Source organism: Semicossyphus pulcher, unplaced genomic scaffold (genome assembly GCF_022749685.1).
Source record: "Semicossyphus pulcher isolate SPU_LCO1_2020_fin unplaced genomic scaffold, fSemPul1.0.p SCAF_10, whole genome shotgun sequence".
In the NCBI taxonomy this organism is placed as follows: Eukaryota; Metazoa; Chordata; class Actinopteri; order Labriformes; family Labridae; genus Semicossyphus; species Semicossyphus pulcher.
Window position 1 is genome coordinate 10,469,473 of NW_027211604.1, and position 20,820 is coordinate 10,490,292.

The following is a 20,820-nucleotide window of genomic DNA, read 5'->3' on the forward strand; positions in this document are numbered from 1 at the left end:
ACTTTCTCCCTTACTGAAATCTTTTTCACCGTCTTCTCACTGAACCATGCATTTCTCTGCTGTGTTGCATGACACTGCACTTTGGCTCCCAGTGGCGTCAGTCCAGCACAGAGGACAAGGAGTGACTCCATCCTTAAATAGCTCACCATAGTAAGCACTTCACACAATGGCAACAAATGCATACTGCAGATTTTGTCCACTTTTCATTTTCCTGACCATTTGTTGTCAGAAAGCTGGACTACTGCCTTGTGACTCCCAAACATGCAAGAAGCTGTCAGAGGAGCTACAGAAAAGCAATCATCATGTGCTGCTAACAATTTTATTTCATTTAAAGTCCTGCCCAGGTCAAGCCTCCCTCCCTAATAAACATTCCTGATGCCCTTTCTAGCTGGGCTGGGTTAAAATTGCCCTTGACTTGGTAAAGTCTGGACACACTGCCCCTCACCCACCCTGATCTTGCGTAACGCATGCTTCTGGTCAACATGTCCTCAGAAAGAATGAGTAAACTACTTCCATCAATCTGCTGCTTTTAATCTGCTTTAATGACCTTCTCTTGGACATTTCCACACAGACAAGATTATGGTTCTGTGCCAAAGGGTACAGTGAAAGGAGCTCATCAGCGGAAGTCAGCTTTGCTCGTATTTAGCACAGAGGTAAATGTGGCTGGAAAATATGTCAACAACATTGCAACTTCAGTCACAGGTTTGTGCTTTATTGTAAATCTGCAACAAACAGAGATAAAAAAAGAGTTTAAAACTTGCTTTTTTAAATTTGGTTTAGTTTGACACTTTATATCTGCCATGTTTGACATTTGTTAAGGTAAATGTGGAAGAATATATAACCTGTTATCTTCCAATTGAATAGATCTCATATAGTAAAAAGACAAGAAATAAAGTTAATTTTACATGTACAAAACTTCAAACCCCTAGATCAAAGTCTAAGTTTACTTTTAATTTACCCAACGACAAAGCAAAATACACAGATATATATTGTCTTCCTGAAACAGAGACAATATATATTTGGAAAATTCAAAATACAATGAAATATTTACATTGGATTTTATCAGAGAACATGGGTATTAGTTCTTAGTAATGCTGCAATCTCACAGCAAACTGTCCTTTAGTTAGCATGAATTCCTACAACTGTGACGAAAACTAAGTATCAGCTTCTGACCCATCAGCTTCCAAAATTCCAAAATGCTGTCTGAGATTACAGAGTAGAACCAAGGCACTCATTTAAAGAATACTTTGACGTCATACATTTTACTCTGTTATTTGTCAACATGAAGTATTTATCACGACCGAACTCAGACAGTGCTTGTAAGCGTTGTGGCGGGTGGTTACTATTGTGTATTGACATCAGTGGGTGGCTTGAGCTGAGACAACAGTGTGTGATAAATCATGGGTGTCATGAGCAATGCAAACAATGAGGAAAAACCATCTCAAGAGTGGTTGTAGGAGGAGATGGTATTCATGAATTATGTCATGATGTACTCTGGACTTAAAGCTACTTTTGGTGAGTTCCAGACATCAACCCTGTATGAGAGGGAATACATCGTTTAATACACATTTAAATAATTCCTTCTGTAAGTGCCTGGACCTGACCAAAACGACTGAGTCTCACTTCTAGACTTTCTCTTACAGATCAGAGGGGCTTCCTCACGTGTCACTTTAAATTAAGATCAGCAACAGAACAGGGCTAGCACTGTTTCACACACAAGATTGTGTCATATTTTTGAAATAATAACCTCTATTTCTGGAAACCTTCAAAGTCTTAATTTGCTTCAGTTATATAAAAGTATGATGAAGATTTACCCCCAGCATATCATCCCCCAAACTACCTATGCTATCCAAATCAAACTGTTTTGCACCCACATTACCTGTTCACAGAGTGAGCAGAAAGCACACACAGATGCACATGCTTCTCTCCCAACAGAAGCACAGAAGCGGAACTGCCCTTCCTTTGCATATGACTTTGAAAGTAGGCCTGCGGTGAAACCGACGCCTTGCCACATGTGGTACGAGTTATTTTTATACTTTCAACAGTTTGAGGCAACACATAAAGCAAGACATTATGTTTTGCCTCACTAACAGGTTTGTTCATACTATGTCAAAACCGCACAGGGTGAATAAGACAGATCTGTCTAACAATACTACTGTCCTCTTCCCCTTTCTGCAGGCAATGAAAGTACTCCACATGCCCTGCAGGTCACGGCCCTCTGCACCATCTGCAGCTGGGGCTGATAATGGGGGAGATAGGCGAGGAGGGGAATGGCCAAGGCCAATCCCATGAGAAAGGAGGCGGTAACAGGCACCTCTCAGCCATAACATCTGCACACAGAAAGGGTGTGAAATGTCAACAAGACAATAATTATCCTCAAGTCTCCAAAACTGCACTTAGTTGTGAACCCTTTCAGTAGCAAACGGTCAATATTAGTAAAACTGTACAAACAAAAAGGCATTTTGTGTGTGTGTGAGTTTGTGTGTATTGGTACGTATGGTGACCCCTCCACACCTAGGTAATGTGACTCTGAGTTAAAGCTGGAGGCCAAAAGAGTCAAAGCTTTCACTAAGAGTGTTAGAAATATTAAGTTACAACGTTCAATGCATTGTGTGCTACTGGTCCCGAAACATGAGCCGAAATGTGACATTTATCTCTTCCAGTATCAATTCAAATCTTTAGATACAGCACAACAACAGAATGCTTCGGACCAAGATGGCTAAGCATTCACTGAGAGGAAACACAACGAAGAAAGAACTGAACTAACCGAGTAGAACAAGACTGCAGAGGTGGATTGACAGGACATAACTAGACACATCCTGAAATCGGTCAACTGAGCACAGAAAATATCTAAGCTGCAGACTTCATTTGGACAGCTTTTCACTTTTCATTCTCTTCTCTGTGTTTGTGTATTGAAGGCCTAGAAGGCAAACAAAAACACCTCCAAGCTTTGTCAAAATACTGTCTATTTGAATAATGCCATACTGCTCATGCCTGCTGAGTGACGGTCCAAACTAAAGTCCACTGCAGTTGACTTAGAGCGTGCAGGCAGTGAGGGCAGTGACCCTTTGGACCGGGACCCTGTGATCTATCCTGCCACACTGTATTTATCTGTGAACCATCAAACCAAACTTGCAACATGTTTATCTGCCGCCAAAATCAATACGAAGCGAGGAAAAAGTGGAAGTGTATGTGCAATATGAACTTTCACACAGCATCTCTCTATAGCATTACATGAGTCAGTAGGGTTATATAATATAGTGTAGATAGAGTGGTGGGAGGCTTTGCAATAAGCTATATATTCTCCTAATTGGTCATGAATGATTTTACGGGTTAGAGTATGATGTGGGGGCGAGCCAAAAAAAAAAAGCGCTATTAAAAGGCAGCAACTGTCCCTCCATCTGCCAATAAAGCCTGTTCCATGGCACAGAGATGAAGGTTTTATCCCTCCCACTTCTCACCATGTGGGCCAGTGTTCCATTAAACCATTTCTCCCTTGGCCATAGTTATTTAGTTACTCAGTTCATTCTTTACAGATTAGATATCATTTACCTATGACTCACTTAATGCTCGATGTGTGCAGTGCTTTTGTGACTAGTGTAGGATCAGAAAATACGATTTCCAACCACTAAAAGTATATTGTATGTATAATGTATTTTTCTTATTTTATTACATGGAAATTATGATGTCAAATTTTAACATCAGGAAAATTGGGAACTGCTGACCTTTTACAAACTGCACGCAAGAAGATGACAATTATCTAAAGTGAACGCAAACACAATTTGTAATTGATTCCATTTGTTTAAAGTGTTGATACAATGACAGCAAATATGTATACGCATATCTGCTACTTTGTCATTCTTGCTGCAATCATGAGTTAACACAGGGAGGGAGGGAGTGACACGAGGAATGAGCCTCAGGAGTAGACAAACTGGAAATACAAGTGGGTGTTGCCAAAATGTGTTTTTGGCGTCTGAGTATGTGTGCGCGTGTGTGTATTTACAGCAAACTCCATCCAGGACATTTCCATGCACAGACATAACCCATCAATCTAAGATCACTACGAGTATCACACATACATCTGTCTGTTATCCTTATGTCCCTTTTCGTGCATTTATACACAGAGTTCTGAAGCTCCTTTCACAATGTTCTAGTTGTAGGGAAGTGGTAATAAGTCCTGTCAGCACAAATTATGTGACAGATCTCCGACCCCCAAATTACACCGTGAGCTAAAGGTTTTCTTGCTTGACAAGTTAAAATAGTAGGCATGAACCTTAGACACTTTGTGGTATGTACCCGCAGATTCTTTGAGCGTTAGGCTGCATGATTGAAAGTGACAACGCTGTGAATCCTGAAGAAAAAGATACTATACCTTCAGTGAGTCTTATCTCCAGTCAAGATCATAGGTGCTGTCAGTGGAGCTTCTATTATTAAGGCATAACTTCACAGATTCATACGTGCAAAAGTCTTGAGTGGATCAGGCTGTGGATCAGTGGCAATGATGATAGTGCTTAATACGGGAGGTGAATAATGTTTGTCCACTAATGGAATGTCAAACACGCAGAGAGAGAGGACCTGGCCCACAAGTGCACTTGAAGACAGCTCTCTCTTCCAGACATCTACCAGGGAGGGACCGGAAGCTAGCAAAACACTGCAATCTTCATGCACACCAGTGACTGACATGCTAGTTTCATACGCTAAAGCGTGTTCATGCTCAGCTACTGCAATTACTTTATCTTGTGGCCTGTGACTAAAGGGGCTAAAGCTCACTGCAATTATTACGTACACGTGGTGATCAAACTAAAATCTTCACGCTGCCAAAAGAATTAAAAAAGACTTTCTACATTTTCGAAAACGTGTTACTGACTATATCACAAGCATTTACAAATGCTATTTGAAAAACTATGGGGTGTTGGTAAGGGAGTTCCCCCATATTGAGTCATTTACGTTTTGGTGTGGGAGTTTAAACTTTAGTTTCCATGTCACTTCCAAAGTCGCATGTAAAAACTAGAGGCCTCTGTGATTTCAGTTTGCAAACCCTCGCAGACCTCACAGGCTTTAGCCTGAGACAGAGCCATGCATTGTAATGAGATAAGAAGGACAGGTGGCCCAGTGATCAGGTGCCAGACTGCCGGCCTGCTTTAGAGCTGAGCTGAAGCCTACTGAGCGTCTACTATGGCTCTCCACGACTCTCTCACATTGAGCTCTGAAATCGTACCGGAGTGAGAGGTAACCTCACAGGTAACCGCTTATGCCAGAAAAATGCTGAGCTATTCGGAGATTCATTTACAACCCAAAGCATCTGCTGTAGGACGACTACTAGAGCACTAGCTAATTAGTCCATTCAACCTAATATTTCCTGCTTCACAGTGTATAAAGTGTAACACCTCTCACTCTAAGAAAGTTTCCACATGCCAAAGGACTAACATGTGACGTCAATAAGACAACTGTATATTCATATGTTAGCCTAGCTAACCCAAACAAACCATTGGAGACAAACTTTTAAACTGACAGAAAACTTAGCTTGAACCAAATCGGCATGTCAGTATGACTCTTACCTTGCAGCTGTTTAAACCTTCCTTCCAGGATGTTAGAGTATTGCACCTGATTCACAAATGCTGCTGGGGACAAGCAGGGCTCTCTTTCCCTGTGGTCCCACTCCATGGCCTTTTTTCTGGATCTTGCTCCTGAATATTCCTCTCAGATACAGAATGAATGGGAGTGCTCCTGCATAGCACAGCAAAAGCAACCTTTCCTGCTGAAAATGTACAGAATCCTTTAAATCCAGCCGATAAAAGTTAAGGTAATCCAAACTGCCTTGTTCTGTCCTCTTCCCTCAGCACGGCACAAGACACACTTGAAAATGTTGGCGCCTGTTCTTTTCTTCATCTACTGTATGTCCCACCTTATCCAATGAAAACACAGCAGCGAGCGCCCGGGTGGAGGATGTAAAAAAAAAAAAATATTTAAAACAAAACTGAAGAACAAAACGTTCTCCTTTTTCACCTCCGTCTGTGAAGAATTTCACCACACCACAAAGTCAAAGCTTTTGGTTGCCCTCCCTTGTGGTTCTAGCAACACAATACTGGCTATTCCTTCCCTCCAAACTCTGAACATGCATTTGCTGGAGCAGAGCACAGCAGAGAAGGCTAACCGGCTGTGGTCGGATAGCTGTGTAAACAAAGCCTGCTGTGCCGTCTGAGCATTGAGTCATTTGCATAAGGTGTGTTTGAGGGAGGAGCACAAAGGAGGGACATGGTGGAAGGATGAGAGGAGGGGAGGAGGTGTAGAGGTGGACTAAACCATTACCGTTCTTTTACACAGTGTAGCTCGAGGCGGATTATTCAACTCCACCTTAATTCCATGGAGCTGCGGGGGTGTGGCCTGCCAAGAAGGTATGTCATGAAAGTCCCCATCAGATTGTGTCTTCTTATCCTGTTTTCTCGCTGTGTGGTTCCGTCTTATTTCTATCACTAGCTCTCAGTTTTTCTGCACACAGGTTCTGCCTTTCGATGAGGCGTTGAGACAGGAAGGAAGTTGTTGAGTCAGCCTCAGCAAGACAACAAGCTCTTTCCTGCCTGAACAAGATTTGAGATGGTGAACTTTAGCGCCCGTTTGCCAGGCAGATGGTTCAGTATAAGTGGGGGTGGAGGAGAGTCATTACCTGAGTAAAACAAATATAACTACAGGAGTAATTATGTCTGACTAGCTAAGGGGACAAATATAGAAATGATTTCTGGCACCCCTGATTGGAAATAAAAGTATATAATATATTTTTTTTTAGGTTTAATATGGTGCTTTTTCTCCCTCTTTCAAATAAAGTTGTTGTTGTTTTTTTGCAACACTGGAGGGAAAGGGACATAAACATTTTAAATTATGTTGGGTTTAAAATTTGCAAAAGTAATTTTCCTAAATAATAGATCATATTAAAGAAAGAGTAATCTTGGCCTTCTTATTCATTCAATTCCTGGTATTACACACCAAGCAGCAGATACTCTGCCTTAACCAACTATTTGAATGCTAGGCTAACTCTTTCTTGCAACAGTTAATTGCCATCCTAAAAATGCAGCAGCGAGGTAAAGTTACAGATGCACTAAATGCCTGGGTGTGCAGTTATTACACAAGACTGTAAACACAGTAAGGTCAAAGGTCACAGGACTTACGAGTGGATGGCTTTTAGGTCTGGTCAGGGGGGGGGCAGCGGTAAAAGGGTCTGGTTGGGCTTTTTTGATGTGTGTTTGTCCTGATGAGCAGGGAGCATCTGGATGGGTCTCATTAGAGGACCGAACGCCTCGAGCCCTCTGTGACTTGGTGTTTATGGAGGGGGGAGACTGGACTAATGAGATCCAAAGAGAACACACTTCCGTCTGAGGATATGCTTCGGTCGCATGCAGTGAGAGATGAAGAGCACAGAACTGGTAAAGCTCAGTAATGGCCATTTAAAATCCCAATGGGCATATATCAAACATTACAATCCCAATTAACATGAGAGGCAGATGTGATGGCAGGTTTGTGTGTCTGGCTTATGCATCCTAACTTAATACATTGAGGCAGTTTACTCCCCATAAAACCCATCAGTCATTTGGAGACACTACGAGATAAACAAAGCAGATAGAGTTAACGGTTATTTTCAGAATCTTGTGAAATTCAACAATAAACTGTGAGAAAGTCTGCCAAATGGAGATGTGGGAGCAACTCGTGCTTAGAGTAAACAGGACTTAATGAAAATTAATGATGGGCTTGTGTGGTGAATGAACACAGAAGAAAGAGGGAAAGATAAAAGCGGACCAGAGGGAGAAAGGAAAGAACTACTGCTGAGCGTGTAAATTTTATCCATCCTACAGCACGAGCCCTTCTCTGGACCTCTGGGAGGGCTGGAGGCCTGACTACACGCCAAACACTGGCAGTAAATATCTGATCTGAAGGGGAATCCCCCTGGAGCTAGTAGGGTTGAATTCTCATGAGCCACACAATAGCTCAAGTCTTATTCCCAGTGTGTCCAAATGCAGCCAACAGCGAGAGAGTTCATTATTCATATTTCTGTGCTTCTTAGAACATGTTAAACATCAAATGTTTGAGGCATGATCTCTGTCCATCTCCAGATGGATTTATGATGATGGTTTGAATATATTGTGAAAGTAATATTCAAAGACTTATGCATGATTCTGAAGTGCAAAGGCTTGCTCATTCCTACTTGGGAAGCTTCTGTAAGTAAATACATGTGACTGTTTTGAGTGTGAAGCGGGGCATTGCTTAAAAAAAGGTTCTCTCTGGTGAAACAAGTGGCAGCCTTTGCTGTCACACTAAGAGTAAAATGATTCCAGTAGATCATAAGGGTGTAAGGGGTGTGAAGCAGGAAATGGGGTGATCATATTACAGTGAGAAAAGCAGAAGGTTTCATTGAGAGAGAGAAGCGTAAGTAAGCAGCAGCAGCTTACAGGATGCAGAAGTTCTTGACATGTGGGGATTAGTTGTAAAAAGGTGGACAGGAGCTGTGCCTAGGGGGGAAATAGCTGCTCTAGCATGTCAAAGAATGTGCACATCAAGCCCCTACTTGTGAAAGAGAGATGGTATCACAGGTATTCACAGGGGAGCGCGCGCACACACACAGCGCTATAATTATATGAAAGAAAGATGCCGAATGTCTTTAAATACAGAACAGTGTCTATGCAGCCAGGCAGCACCCAAAGTGAGTCTTCTGCTGAGGAGAAGCGTCGGGCTGCATTTGTAAGTGAAATGAGGTTTATCTAACAGAAATACTTTGACTACAGCGGTGCTCAAAGATCATCAGAGCATGTGGTTTTTGTGTGCGTTCGTGTGTGTGTGTGTGTGTATATATCTTGGTCCCTGTCTGCCTGTTGCTCCCCCCTGCTGGGTTCTCTATGATACTGCAACCTGTTTCAACTATTAAGAATAGAGATTATTTCTATTTCACAAAAAGGTACAAGGAACTTTAAAAAACACACAGAGACTTATACAAACGCACAAACACACACAGGCCTGGGTCCCCTTACTTTGAGCCTCCTAAAGGATAGGCCAGCCAAACAATCATGCACTTGCACATGCACAGGTCAGAAGATTGACAGCTAAGTGTAGGCAAGTCAGTGAGGAAACAAAGCTGCAGACTGACATTGCATGTGCACAGTTACAGCGTCACTAAAAAAAATCCTGGATAAACTTCATTCATTAATGTGATGGCTGTTAAAAACAATCATTGTGTGAATAGACTTTCTAGACTAAACTAGCTTTATGAAATGTTTGGATGGTTGATTGAAGTTTAAGTGTTGAACTATTGATGGAAAATGTTCACCCTACCTAGCCCTAAAGTCTCGTCTCAACACCTCATTCCATCACTGCTTATTGTTCTTTGGTGAACTGACTCTACAGCCGCCCCGGCTTTGTCCTCATTTTGGAGGTATTTCTGTCTTGCCCTATAAAGACAGAGTTAAGCCTTTTGGGACGGAAAAGAATAAAGTTTGTATCGCAGAGCCTCATAAGGTTCGTCCGACTTACTGTTCACCTGTGATTTTGTCTCTAATAAATGGTAACTGTCTGTGATGGTGTCTGAAAAAATTGGTGTTCTCATCTGCATCAAAATAAACGACTACAGAACATCACACGTGAGGATGTTATTTGACATGTGTTCTTCGTCCTCGTTCCTCGTCCTTCAAGCTTTTACTGTCCATATAGATTTGCGTGCAAGACGTAGTCAGCCCTAAGAATGTCCACCAACAACATGTGTTTCCTTGCCACAGTGGACAGCCTCTCCTGACTACTTGACCACAGAAATGGACCGGAAAGAATAATCTGTCAAGCCTTCCAGAAATGTGCTGTCAAAGGCTGTCATGTTAGATCATGGCCAGGCCACAAAGGCAGTCTCAGAAATGTTAACAATCACAGGAGAATTTCTGCTGGTCTCAAACCGGCTGCCACCAAAATGTTTGACAGAAGAGTGTGTTAGTATGTGACTGAAAAACATGAAGTAAAACAGCCTAAGGCTTCGGACGTTAACAGCCACACTCACTGTTTATAAAATGTTTGTGTTAAGTCGGTCAAATGCAGAGAAAAAGTGCAAATACTGATTACCTTTAATCACTGATTTACCTATTTCCACCTGATGTGGGTGTTTGGTTCATATGTGATATTCACAGTTATGAGTAAAATGTAACCAAGCTCTTCAAAAAGTACAATTTAAATAACATTCAGCAGCTTTATAATTGGTCTACTCTTACTATATTAATTTGTTTTCTAGAGTCCAACCGAAGTCTCACTGAATCTTTCTTTGACTTGCATTTTGATGGAAGTGTTTTGACTGTAATATCTGAATTATCATAATATTATTAACATCATACTGTTCAGCTCAGCAGGGTTTAATGAATCCCGCAGTGCAATTTGTCCATCAACTCTAGCTAATGGTTTGATAATAAGCTTCTTTTGCTATTTTCATTTTGCAGCTCACTGAAACTTTGTGGTGAAGACTCCTACTCATAGTCACACACTATTCAATTTATTACCAAAAATGTAAAACACAAAATCATCAATCAACAAAAATCATTTTATCTTTGTTACCTCCCCTCTGAGGTTACAATATTAGAAATATGTTTTAGATAATCTCCAACAAAACAGTTCAAACTGTAGCCTCAAAAATGACATCTGAACTGAATCAAGCCTCTCTAACAATATAACCCGTTAAAAATCATACATTATGATATTTACAAAGGTAGTTTTTCAGCTGTTTTATTGAATACAGTATAAAGGGAACTATTTATGGTTCATAGAGATCACTCTATTACCTATACAGGTAATGCAAAACCTTTGAGTCTCATAAAGTCTCATATATTACACTGTTGTTTTGTTTAGTGTTGGAAATGAGAGTGTAAGCCAACTCATAAAAAGGTACTCATTTTTGTGTAGCATACCTGCGAGAGCTTTGATGCGCGAGCGCTCGAAGAGGCGCGCTGAACTGTTCTCATTATCCCAGTCAGTCTCTGCTGCCAGGTCCCAGCGGTTGTTAATGTCATTGTACTGCTGCTGGATCTCCAAGCTGTCAAAGTCCGTCGGCGAGATGGTGCTCATGGTGTCAAGGCTGGAGGAAAACACATTCACCCTACAATGCGGACACAGAGACACAAAAACACACAGTCAGTGCATGCAGAGAAGGGAGAGGACAATGTCTGACACCAGAAGATTTGCAAGACTGACCCTTTAAATGTTTGCAAGCTATGTTGTACAATTTAGTTTAGGAGCTGAGCGTCTATTTCTATTTCCTCTGGGGCCGGATGATGCACTGTAACAGACATCAGCCACACTCTCCTCACAGCCTCACAGCTGCACTCAAGTTTTATGTAATCAAATGACAGTCATGCAAATACCAGCTTGGACAGTCCAACTGCCAGAGCGCCTAATGTGATAAAAACTTTGAGATAAGTTCTGCAACTGCCATGAAGTCGTTAGGTTAGCAAAGCAATAATTGAATATAACTGCTCCTGTAAGCCAGGGCAACTGCAGTAATCTCATTTCAGCCTGAGTGTCGATGGCAGAAACAAGCTCAATCTACGCTGATTAGATCTGGACTTGCACATGTGCAAAACCTATAAAGCTCGAGCCACACACACACACACACACACACACACACACACACACAAAATGCAGATATGAGAAACCTAGAAAGCAAAGCCTCTACACAAATGCAGCAGTTATAACACACTACTGCATTAGACCTGGGAGTACTGAAAGAATTGCACCTGAATGATGCCTTGTACTGTAATGCAGCAATATTTAAGGATGCCTGATGATACTTTCAACTGATATTTCTGGTAAACAAAGTATGCAACAGAAATTCAGATATGCTAACTTAACATAAGTGACATTCATTGGTTATTTCGTGCAGTCAGAACAGCCATGTGAGCAAAATAAAAGCTTGAAAATGGCAGCCTGTTAAATTGAAATAATACTACTTATGTCACATTGCTAATATTATGTCAATGTATCATCGAGCTGAGCTTTGAAGCCCTTTCTGTACTAGCAATAAAAATGAATGTGCATCCTTTTGCACAACATGCTGAAAGGACATATGATACAAATGGTATTGGGAGGGGACCAGCTCATCAAAACATTGCTCTTCTATCATACAGTCTGTCAGTCAGTCTCCGTCCTTGCACTCACTGTTAACCATGCAACATCCCCTCCAATCCTTCTATTTGTACTAACTCAGCATCCAGTTATAGACTGCATGTGAGGCAGTTATATAATGACAAGGGTAGCTTCATATGGCAACAATCAATACCTCGTAAACAAGCAGGTCAGTCCCACCCCCGTCATGCAACTGGCTGAGTTCCTGAATTTTGCAGACAGATTTAATTCGAGCCAGAAAAAAATGCATATTGTCCTCTGGTACAACTTCAGAAGAAATGTAGTACACTCACTCACTCATGCTGTACACACCCACAGTGATGGCTGAAGACAAGCACAGGCTGCTACATAGAATCCAGTACAACCCAATCCTCATAGCATCATATTGTTGCTTTGAAGCAAAGAATTAAAAGCTTGGTTATATTGAGGATAAGGGATGTTAACCCAGGGCAGGGAAGAAAAGCAGACTTTTTTGACGACATTCAGATAAAAATACACTAAATTGTCTGAGAAAAAAAAGGTAAACATCCTACCTCCCATCTGAAATGTTTAATTTATTGATGGTTTCACTCCATCGTATTAAAGGAAGAACACTATGTTCGTTTGACCAGACAGATCCTGCCCAAGTATTAGGCGCTGACACCCAAACGGGGCTCTACACCAGGATTAAACCCCCACCAGAGAGTCCCATTAACTAACTGGGGACATTGGATTTCAGGGTACTGAATGGATTAATCGACGAGGTTGAGCAGTCAGTTTGCTAATACCTTTTAGTTTATCTTTTGTTGTGTCTAGTAGCTGTGGCTGACTTATACAGAGATCATGGATGAGAGAGAGGAAGAGAGGAAGGGGGGGTAACTGCGGTCCTCATATTTTGGTCTTCTAAAATATCTCCATCATGTCTGGCATAGTGGGTTTTGCTAAGACTACGTTAGATTACGTCGCTCTACAGAGAGAGGATGGAAGGAAGAGATTCCTGGGAACAAATGAGGTGGTTCTCCAGAGAGATTAAGTAGGCCAGCTAAGCAACACATCGCACACTAATGAGCTATTCATGTATTCACTCTCTGTTCTTTCCCTTAAGGTGTGATTGAGCAACACTTGGATCAGTCATGCCAAGCTAAGGCAATGCATCCTCTAAATCAAACCTGGAAGTCAATAACAGACAGCTGCCAGAACTGCTTTTAATACTGTTGCCTCAGTGTACAGTCGAGTTGGGCCCATAGACATTCCCTGTTTTATTAGGTGTAAAAGAACACATATTGACACCAAATAGCTCCTTTTAACTGAGTGTGAGGGAGGTAGATCGAGCGGGTGCAGGTTTAAAAAGCCTCACTACAATACAAAATGTTCAACTTGGAAATCTCGATCATCCCTTTGCAGCACTGTGTAGGCTATTTTGTTTTAAAAGAGAAGTTTAGTCACAGCAATAATCTGCATTTTTATAGCTTGGGGGTGTGTTAATGTTTCTCTGAATCACATTATGAAGTTTTATTTTGTTGTTTGTTTTGAAAGGATTAGTTTGCATTTATTGGTTAGTTTAAAGTACAGAGACAAAAAGAAAAGAAGAGAGATGCAGCAAAGGTCCACAGCCACAATCATACTTGCAATTATGTTGTTAGCAATTTAGATCCATTAGGGCGAGCAGGATGCATGACCAGAGGGGTGAGATTTTGTTGTGTAAGTCAAGCATATCCAATTCTGTTATGCAATAAAACAGCAACTCAAATACACACAATGTAAAATATACAGTATAAGGTGTCTTTCACATTTAAATACAATTCTTACTTATCATCTTTGACATCTAAAGCTCTGCCATCATAATTGTAATATAAAATCTACAGACCACGGCATCACCCCAACCCTCAGTACGCCTAGGCTACATTTTGTCAAGCCAAGCCAAACAAGTCACACACATTCTAGCAATAAAAAAAAATAAAACAAAACCTTGGCAAATCCTATTAGGGGCAGATTAAGAAGTCGCTGGGAATAGAAACTAAATGCAGGGATTAGAGAAGAAGGCAGAACAACTCCTCCGCACTGCCCCCCCAACCTGTCACCTCCCGACTGACTGGAACCCCAGGACTCGGCTAATGCCTTTAACCCAATGAACGTGTGTTCAAGGAAGTCAGTGTGTTTACTTTTGTGTCAATTTATAGGTTGGATGTTGTCTAAGATACAATAATCAACAGTCAGTCCACAAATCAGTTTATATAACTTTCACCCATTTCAGTACATGTCCTCCTCAACAACTCTATGTCAAACCATAGGGCAAATTAATAAAATGAATAAATGAATAAAAAGCAGGCCCACACCAGGAGACTTATTGTGGTGTGTTGCTGCTTATAAAGAACTAAGTAGGAAGATTTCCACGCAGCTTAAATGACCAAAAAGTCACAGCATGGAAGCAAGAGCCACAGAGAAGACACACTTTCCAGGGCAGGCCTGTCAGCAATGAAGTCCATGACAATCTGTCTGTGGGAGTGGACCAGGGCGGGGGCTGGAGGTGGGCAGGACCCGTGAGGTCACAAGAGTCTGGACGTGCCAAATCGAGGGCAATCCTCCCCTTATTGTGCGGTAGGAAGAGGGTCGGCTCAGTATCTACGCTAATCGCTCCTCAATGGATCAGACAAACAATCCCCCTGACCTACTATGATACAACCTACTGTACTCATCCTCCCACTCAGACACACAACAGTGTGACACCAAACCACACATGCAAGCTGTGCTGACCCATTACACCCTCACCACCAACCCTCTTTCGCACATACACGCACTGCTTCTAAAAAGCCACGCACACAAATCCATCCAATCCAGCTATTAGCATCCAGCACACAACAGGGTCTGTTTAAGACCAACAATCATGCTAGCCTGAGTGACGTAAAAATGCCTTCCCCCCGGACCAGAGAGAAAACCAAATCAGAAACAGAAAAGAACCTAAACTATAGCGGTACCCTGCAAAGGCACAATAGGAGCCTTTTGAATCTTGTTTTTTTTTATTTTGCAAACACAAACCTTCTGGAGACGTCAGATGTTAGCCCCAAAGCTACTGCCATGCAACAATTCTGCTCATACCAGACAGAGACCCAGACAGGCAGGCAGTCAGACAGATGTGCCACATAAAGGGGGGCATGAAAGAGGTTCCATGAAAGAAAATCCCCTCAAGGCCTAATCCACAAAAACATAACAAAAGAAGCACATTAATGTAATGAAAGATTTAAGTCGGTCATGTCCTTCATATGTCGATGAGCCTTTGAAAATTATTCTCTGAACACTTACTAGTACAATCAATACAAGCAAAACATACAAAAAACCTATAAGTGGGGTAAATCTGTTAAAGCAATAATTGGGCAACAGGGCTGCGTAACACCATGAAACTTCAGTGGAGTGCACACACATGCAATGACAACAATGTTGTTATGAAATATCCTCAAGCTGGGTAACAAGAGGCCACAGCACTTTGCTTTCTCTAAAATAAAATAGGAGAGCGTTAAGTAAGGACACGCACCCTAAGTGCAACTGTTCAGAAGAATAGTGCTTCTGAGAAAGGGGAGAGTGAAAGTGGGACAATGAGAATGCCTTCAGGCTAAATCCCAGCTTCTGACCAGGCAGACACACATCAGGCTATCGCTCACAGCAGAACGACACCGGCTAAGAAAGCAGGGCATTGCCAGCGACATGAGAGGCAGCGCCACCAACACACTCGTCGTCATCCCTCCTCCCCTCCCTGGTGCTGCTTCTCTTCACCCAGCTGGTCTGTTTGTCACTGCACTCGTTAATCAGGGAGAGAGGAAAAGAGAAATAGAGCCCACAATCAGTTGCCTGCAGGGAATTAGGCCTGTGCACATTAGCCAGACACACTGCCACCGTGCACCAAGGGAATAGGGTAGACACACACACACACACACACACACACACACACACACACACACACACACACACACACACACACACACACACACAACCACTCCCTGGTCTGCCAAACAAAGAAGCTATCAGCCTTGCCATACAACTCTTCCTAAAAGCCACAGTATGATATTGGTCTTTAAAATACACCATGAATATTTTAAATATTTTACAAAAAACATATCTTTATGACTGTAACGCAGCCAAGAGCTTCAAATAAACACATTTTAATGAGTTCAAGCTGAGGTGGCACCTCTGTGATGTCCCAAATCGGCCTGCCTGTGATATTCAGATGAGCCTGCAGGGCGGGGAGGCAGATCCCAAAATGCAGCGCACAAAGCCGGCCCCGCCAAACTGGCCCCATACAATGGAGGAGTCAGCAGAGAGCTGAGGCCAGCCGTCGAGCCTTTCCTGTTTGCAGAGATGAGGCAGCCAGAGGCACATATGCATCAGAGGCCCCTCCACAGGCGGCTGATCCTGGCCTGAATGCCCGACTGAATAGGACAGCAGAGGTCCTTTGTTGACCTGTAGCATCACATTCATCAAACACTCAAGCGGCAGCATGCCGCATGGACATAGACAATTTGCTTGTTGTGGGCACGCGTTCTGTATACAGGACAATAGTACAAAATAAATGTGATGATTACTTATTTTTTTAGAAGGTTACTTTCTCCCCATCCAAATGATTAAACTGTAGAGAGCATCCTTCTTCTTCAGCCTTGGCTCATCACAGACTAGTGGGTGAGACAAGCTGTACTGGCTGATCATTGTCAATGAGAGGCATGAGTAAACAAGAAGTAGGAGTAGTTCCACAGCTGAAGTATTTCTTGAAGAATGGTCTGTTATATTCCCCCTGATAATATTCCTCTCATAAGATAAGATAAGACAGACTATATTGATCCCTAATTGGGGGAAATTCACTTGTTACAACAGCTCAAAGTAAAGGACAGGGTAAAACAACCATGCATAAAAAGGTTCAATATTGGTTTAAAGAAATACACCTGATACAATTTCACAACATTGTTATCATTTAAAGAATTAGCTTATTTATTATATTTTAAATCTAGATCTACAACGTCCTCGGCGTGCAAGGTAAAATAAGCAAGGCAGCGTTATAGTGGTTCCTTCTGTTTCTGAATGAGTCCCGAGCTCAGTCTCTGCTTTGAAGTGCACTTGGCTGGAAGTCACAGTGGCAGCATCAATCTCTGGGGCTGCCAGAAATCCAAATTAAAAACATCACTGAATGAAATATTCATGCAGATCAGGCTAATCTACTGTGGATTGGTCCTGTCCATTTTAAAACACACAAGATCAAGTGCAAGCGTGAGCACTGTCAGCATGTCTACATGCATACTGTGTGTGTGTGGGTAGATGCTGGTGCATGGTTGATCAAAAGGCTCTCAAGGACCAAAGCCTATAATGACACAACAAGCTCTACCACTTCATGACAATATAAAATACCTGACACAAACAAGAGCATAATATGGACAGGGTTTTGGACCTACAAATGAAACTACAGTACCTTCTGAGCAACACTCCTTCATTTATCTGCTCTCAAATGTTATTGCTATAATGAAGAAAACAATCCTTAGGTTGATTTAGAAATGTCATCATGTAGTTTGATGGCAGAGCTCGGATTCCACAGCTTAGTTTCTCTTCAATAAAGATTTTTGTTGAAGAAAGCAGCCTGAGGATACCTTTGCAGATCCTATAGGTACCAAATCAACATAGAAAAAGATGTATTTCCATTACGCTAAAAAAAATACCATATTGGTCACCATATGAGCAATCCCTGATTTTTTTATTTCCTCTTAAATTGGTACTGCTGTCTGCTTAAAAAACACATATCAGTTGAGCTCTTCCTAATAGCACACAGTTCCTTTTTTATGGGTCAATATAGCACAGATCAATATCAGAATGGTAGGATTGCTGAACATAGCTCAATGTTGAATTGGCAGAGAGATTTCACACTTTCAGATTCCTGTGGGGGTGGCAACACTCTGAGCCTGTGGAGCACATGTGAAACAACTGCTCAGATTTTCTGCCTCTGCATAAAAAGCCTGCCCCCGCACAAGGCACTGAAGTTAAAACAAAGTCCTTCCAGTGACCTGATCTTTTTTTTTTTTTTTACTGTAAATACAGCTTGAATAGTACATGCAGTGCCCTAAAATAATAACATTTGTGCATGTCCATGGAAAATCCAGCATGTTTTCCACATGGTTGTGAGACAATGTCCAGCTCCGGCTCTTATTTGTGCCCTTGTAACGCCCTCTTTTGTTCTGTCCCTCTTCTTTCTGACAGCATTAAAAATAGAGGAGATGAGTGGATTGTCCTCTCTATGAACTATTGAGCATTCAGCATGAACATTAGCAGACTCATTTTTATATCGGCTGGATATTAGCATTAAATTAACAGTAATGTGAATATAATTTATTTAAGTTGGTACAGATAAAGAGGAGTGCAATTTGAGGCCAGAGCAGAATATTGCGCCATTCATGTTGTAACATATATGCTAAACAAGAAGTATGGAAAATAATTATCATGGAAAGCTGTAGTATGGAACTGCATGCAAGATATTAAATACAAGATAACTTGCCATTTATATTAATGATAGAGCTCTGAAAAAATGGATGCATATTTTATGCAGATGACACAGTTGTTCGGGACAGCTCTTCTGTATAATTGGCCTCAGTTGGTTTTAAGATTAAATAAATCTCGTGTTTCACAAAAAAAGTTATCGATGTTGTAATATTCATGCTTCTGACCTACTTTTTAGGGTCCTGAAAACAAACTGGAGTGTTCTAATGAGTGAAAACCTTTTATGCATCGCAAAATTAAAACTGCAAAGCAGTCTTATCCTGAGAAACCTATTTGATTAGATTGATTTGAACTTGAAATATTTCAGAAACCTGACAGGTGAGTGGGTTTTCTTGATATATTCTATACATTTATGCTCTGTGTGTTTATCTGTTAACAGTTAAAGCTCTTGCACAGTTAAAGAAGAAGTGCCAAGTGTCACTAGGAGCAAAAAAAATTCAACCCCATCAATGTCACCTTCTGGCCTCACAACACAGAGCACATGTGCAGCAGCATGGCTTTCATAGGGTTAACATTTAACACTACTGCATATAAATATTGAATCAACTATTGCAGGAAAAAGCTTAATAAATACCCTCAGCTAACTTTCTGCTGTACTTTGCAGTGTTGTAAAATACAGACTTCAAAAACGTGATGATACATAAAAAGCTGCACATCAGAAAGCAGCACTGGTTACACAAGGCTGGGTTAGTGTCACGGTTCACTGCAGCACAATAGAAGTGTGAATGGCAGGAACTGAAAAAAAGCTTGTTCGAGAGGGATTTTGAGAATCAGCACTATGGGGGGCCCGCATTCACAGTCCCAGTCCCATTGTTGAATGCTGTTCATCTAGCCAGCCAACAGCCATGTCTCATCCATCTATCATCACAATCCCCCTGTCTCTCCATCAAAAAGCCTCAACGGGTATTTCAACCTGAACACTATCACAAGGTATGATCTCACGAGGATTTCTGAACCAGGAACCAAAGGAACACCAGGAACAAACACACAATATAAAGTATAATGAAAAGGATACTGGTGCCTTTTAACTAGATATGCCATAACATATCTAATAATAAACCCCAACAAAAATATCTTTCAATTAATATGTGTGTATTGTAATTTGCCAGCATATAGAATAAAGACAGGTCGATGGATGGCGCCATTAGCTACTTATATGGACATACAAATCTGAAGACATTGTCTCCAAGTTTATCTAATACAGACATCAAATGCATTTTATTATTACACCTCACAGGCAGGTTCAGTTTAATGTGTGTGTGGCAATATGTCTAATCTGACAAGACAAAGAAACAGCTCAATGGTCCATGAATTATTCCAAGTACACTGCTTGTTTTAATGCACAATTACACAGTGTTATTTTCACATTTGGTGTCTAGTCATATCACAGCAGGCCTCTGCGGCTAGATTTCAGCGACAGCTCCAAAGGGATGTCTTCAATTATTAAGCGTGTTGTATGTGGCCTGCAGACAATGCTCCACGAGCATCATTTTAACAAGATGAATAGAAAGAGGAAAGCCATCATGTCGCCCTCTGGTGGTACCATGCCAAGCTCACTGAAATTTCACTGTGGGGACCTTTGTGTATGTTAAACTAATTCATTTCATTCATGATTTCTGAAGCGTGTGTCTTCAGAGTAACCAGCTAGATTAGCTTTGTACCGTTTTAATCCTCTGGAAGATATAGCCTAGCTGAAATGCTTAATACGGATGTTTTATAGAAATCAAACTGAGTGATTGGTGAAAATTTTGAGCAAGTGGTCCTTGTTTTTCTCCGGCTAGCCTTACCTTATAGATATATGTACCTTATAGTTATAACTTGAAGGGTTAAAGTCATTTTTAGCAGTAACACAGCCCTATATATCAGAAAAAGAAAACTGTTGAGCTACGGAATATCAAAACATAGGTTCAATCAAAGGCGCAATGTTGTTTCATGTCAAAGTTCTTGGTAACCTGGATATATATGAAATCATTATATTCCTAATATGGTCAAGTTATTCATGTTATTTAGCTATACACTAAAATAAGATACATATCCAAATATAGAAATTGGCTTGCTACAATTTTGTCAAATTTAGTCCTCCATATAAACCAGCTTCCTGGCCACAAAGGGAAGGAGGAGGGAGGCGAAGAGGGGGAGGCATGTTAAGTGTTATAGAATGAACCCATTGCTTTCTATCCCATC

General features: G+C 41.3%; 1 protein-coding gene across 2 annotated transcripts in view; it reads right to left on the minus strand.

Annotated features, from left to right (window-relative positions):
• sptbn2 (spectrin, beta, non-erythrocytic 2) overlaps positions 1–20,820 on the minus strand; it is a 48,375-nt gene that overhangs the window by 25,969 nt on the left and 1,586 nt on the right. The window contains exon 2 of one of the 2 annotated variants that reach the window (XM_069669176.1): positions 10,920–11,107. In XM_069669176.1, coding sequence (XP_069525277.1) covers positions 10,920–11,076 — 157 coding nt within the window. In that variant the 5' untranslated portion in view covers positions 11,077–11,107. Of the gene's footprint in view, positions 1–5,558; positions 6,095–10,919; positions 11,108–20,820 lie in introns of those variants that run through there. The other variant, XM_069669177.1, reaches the window with a different exon arrangement.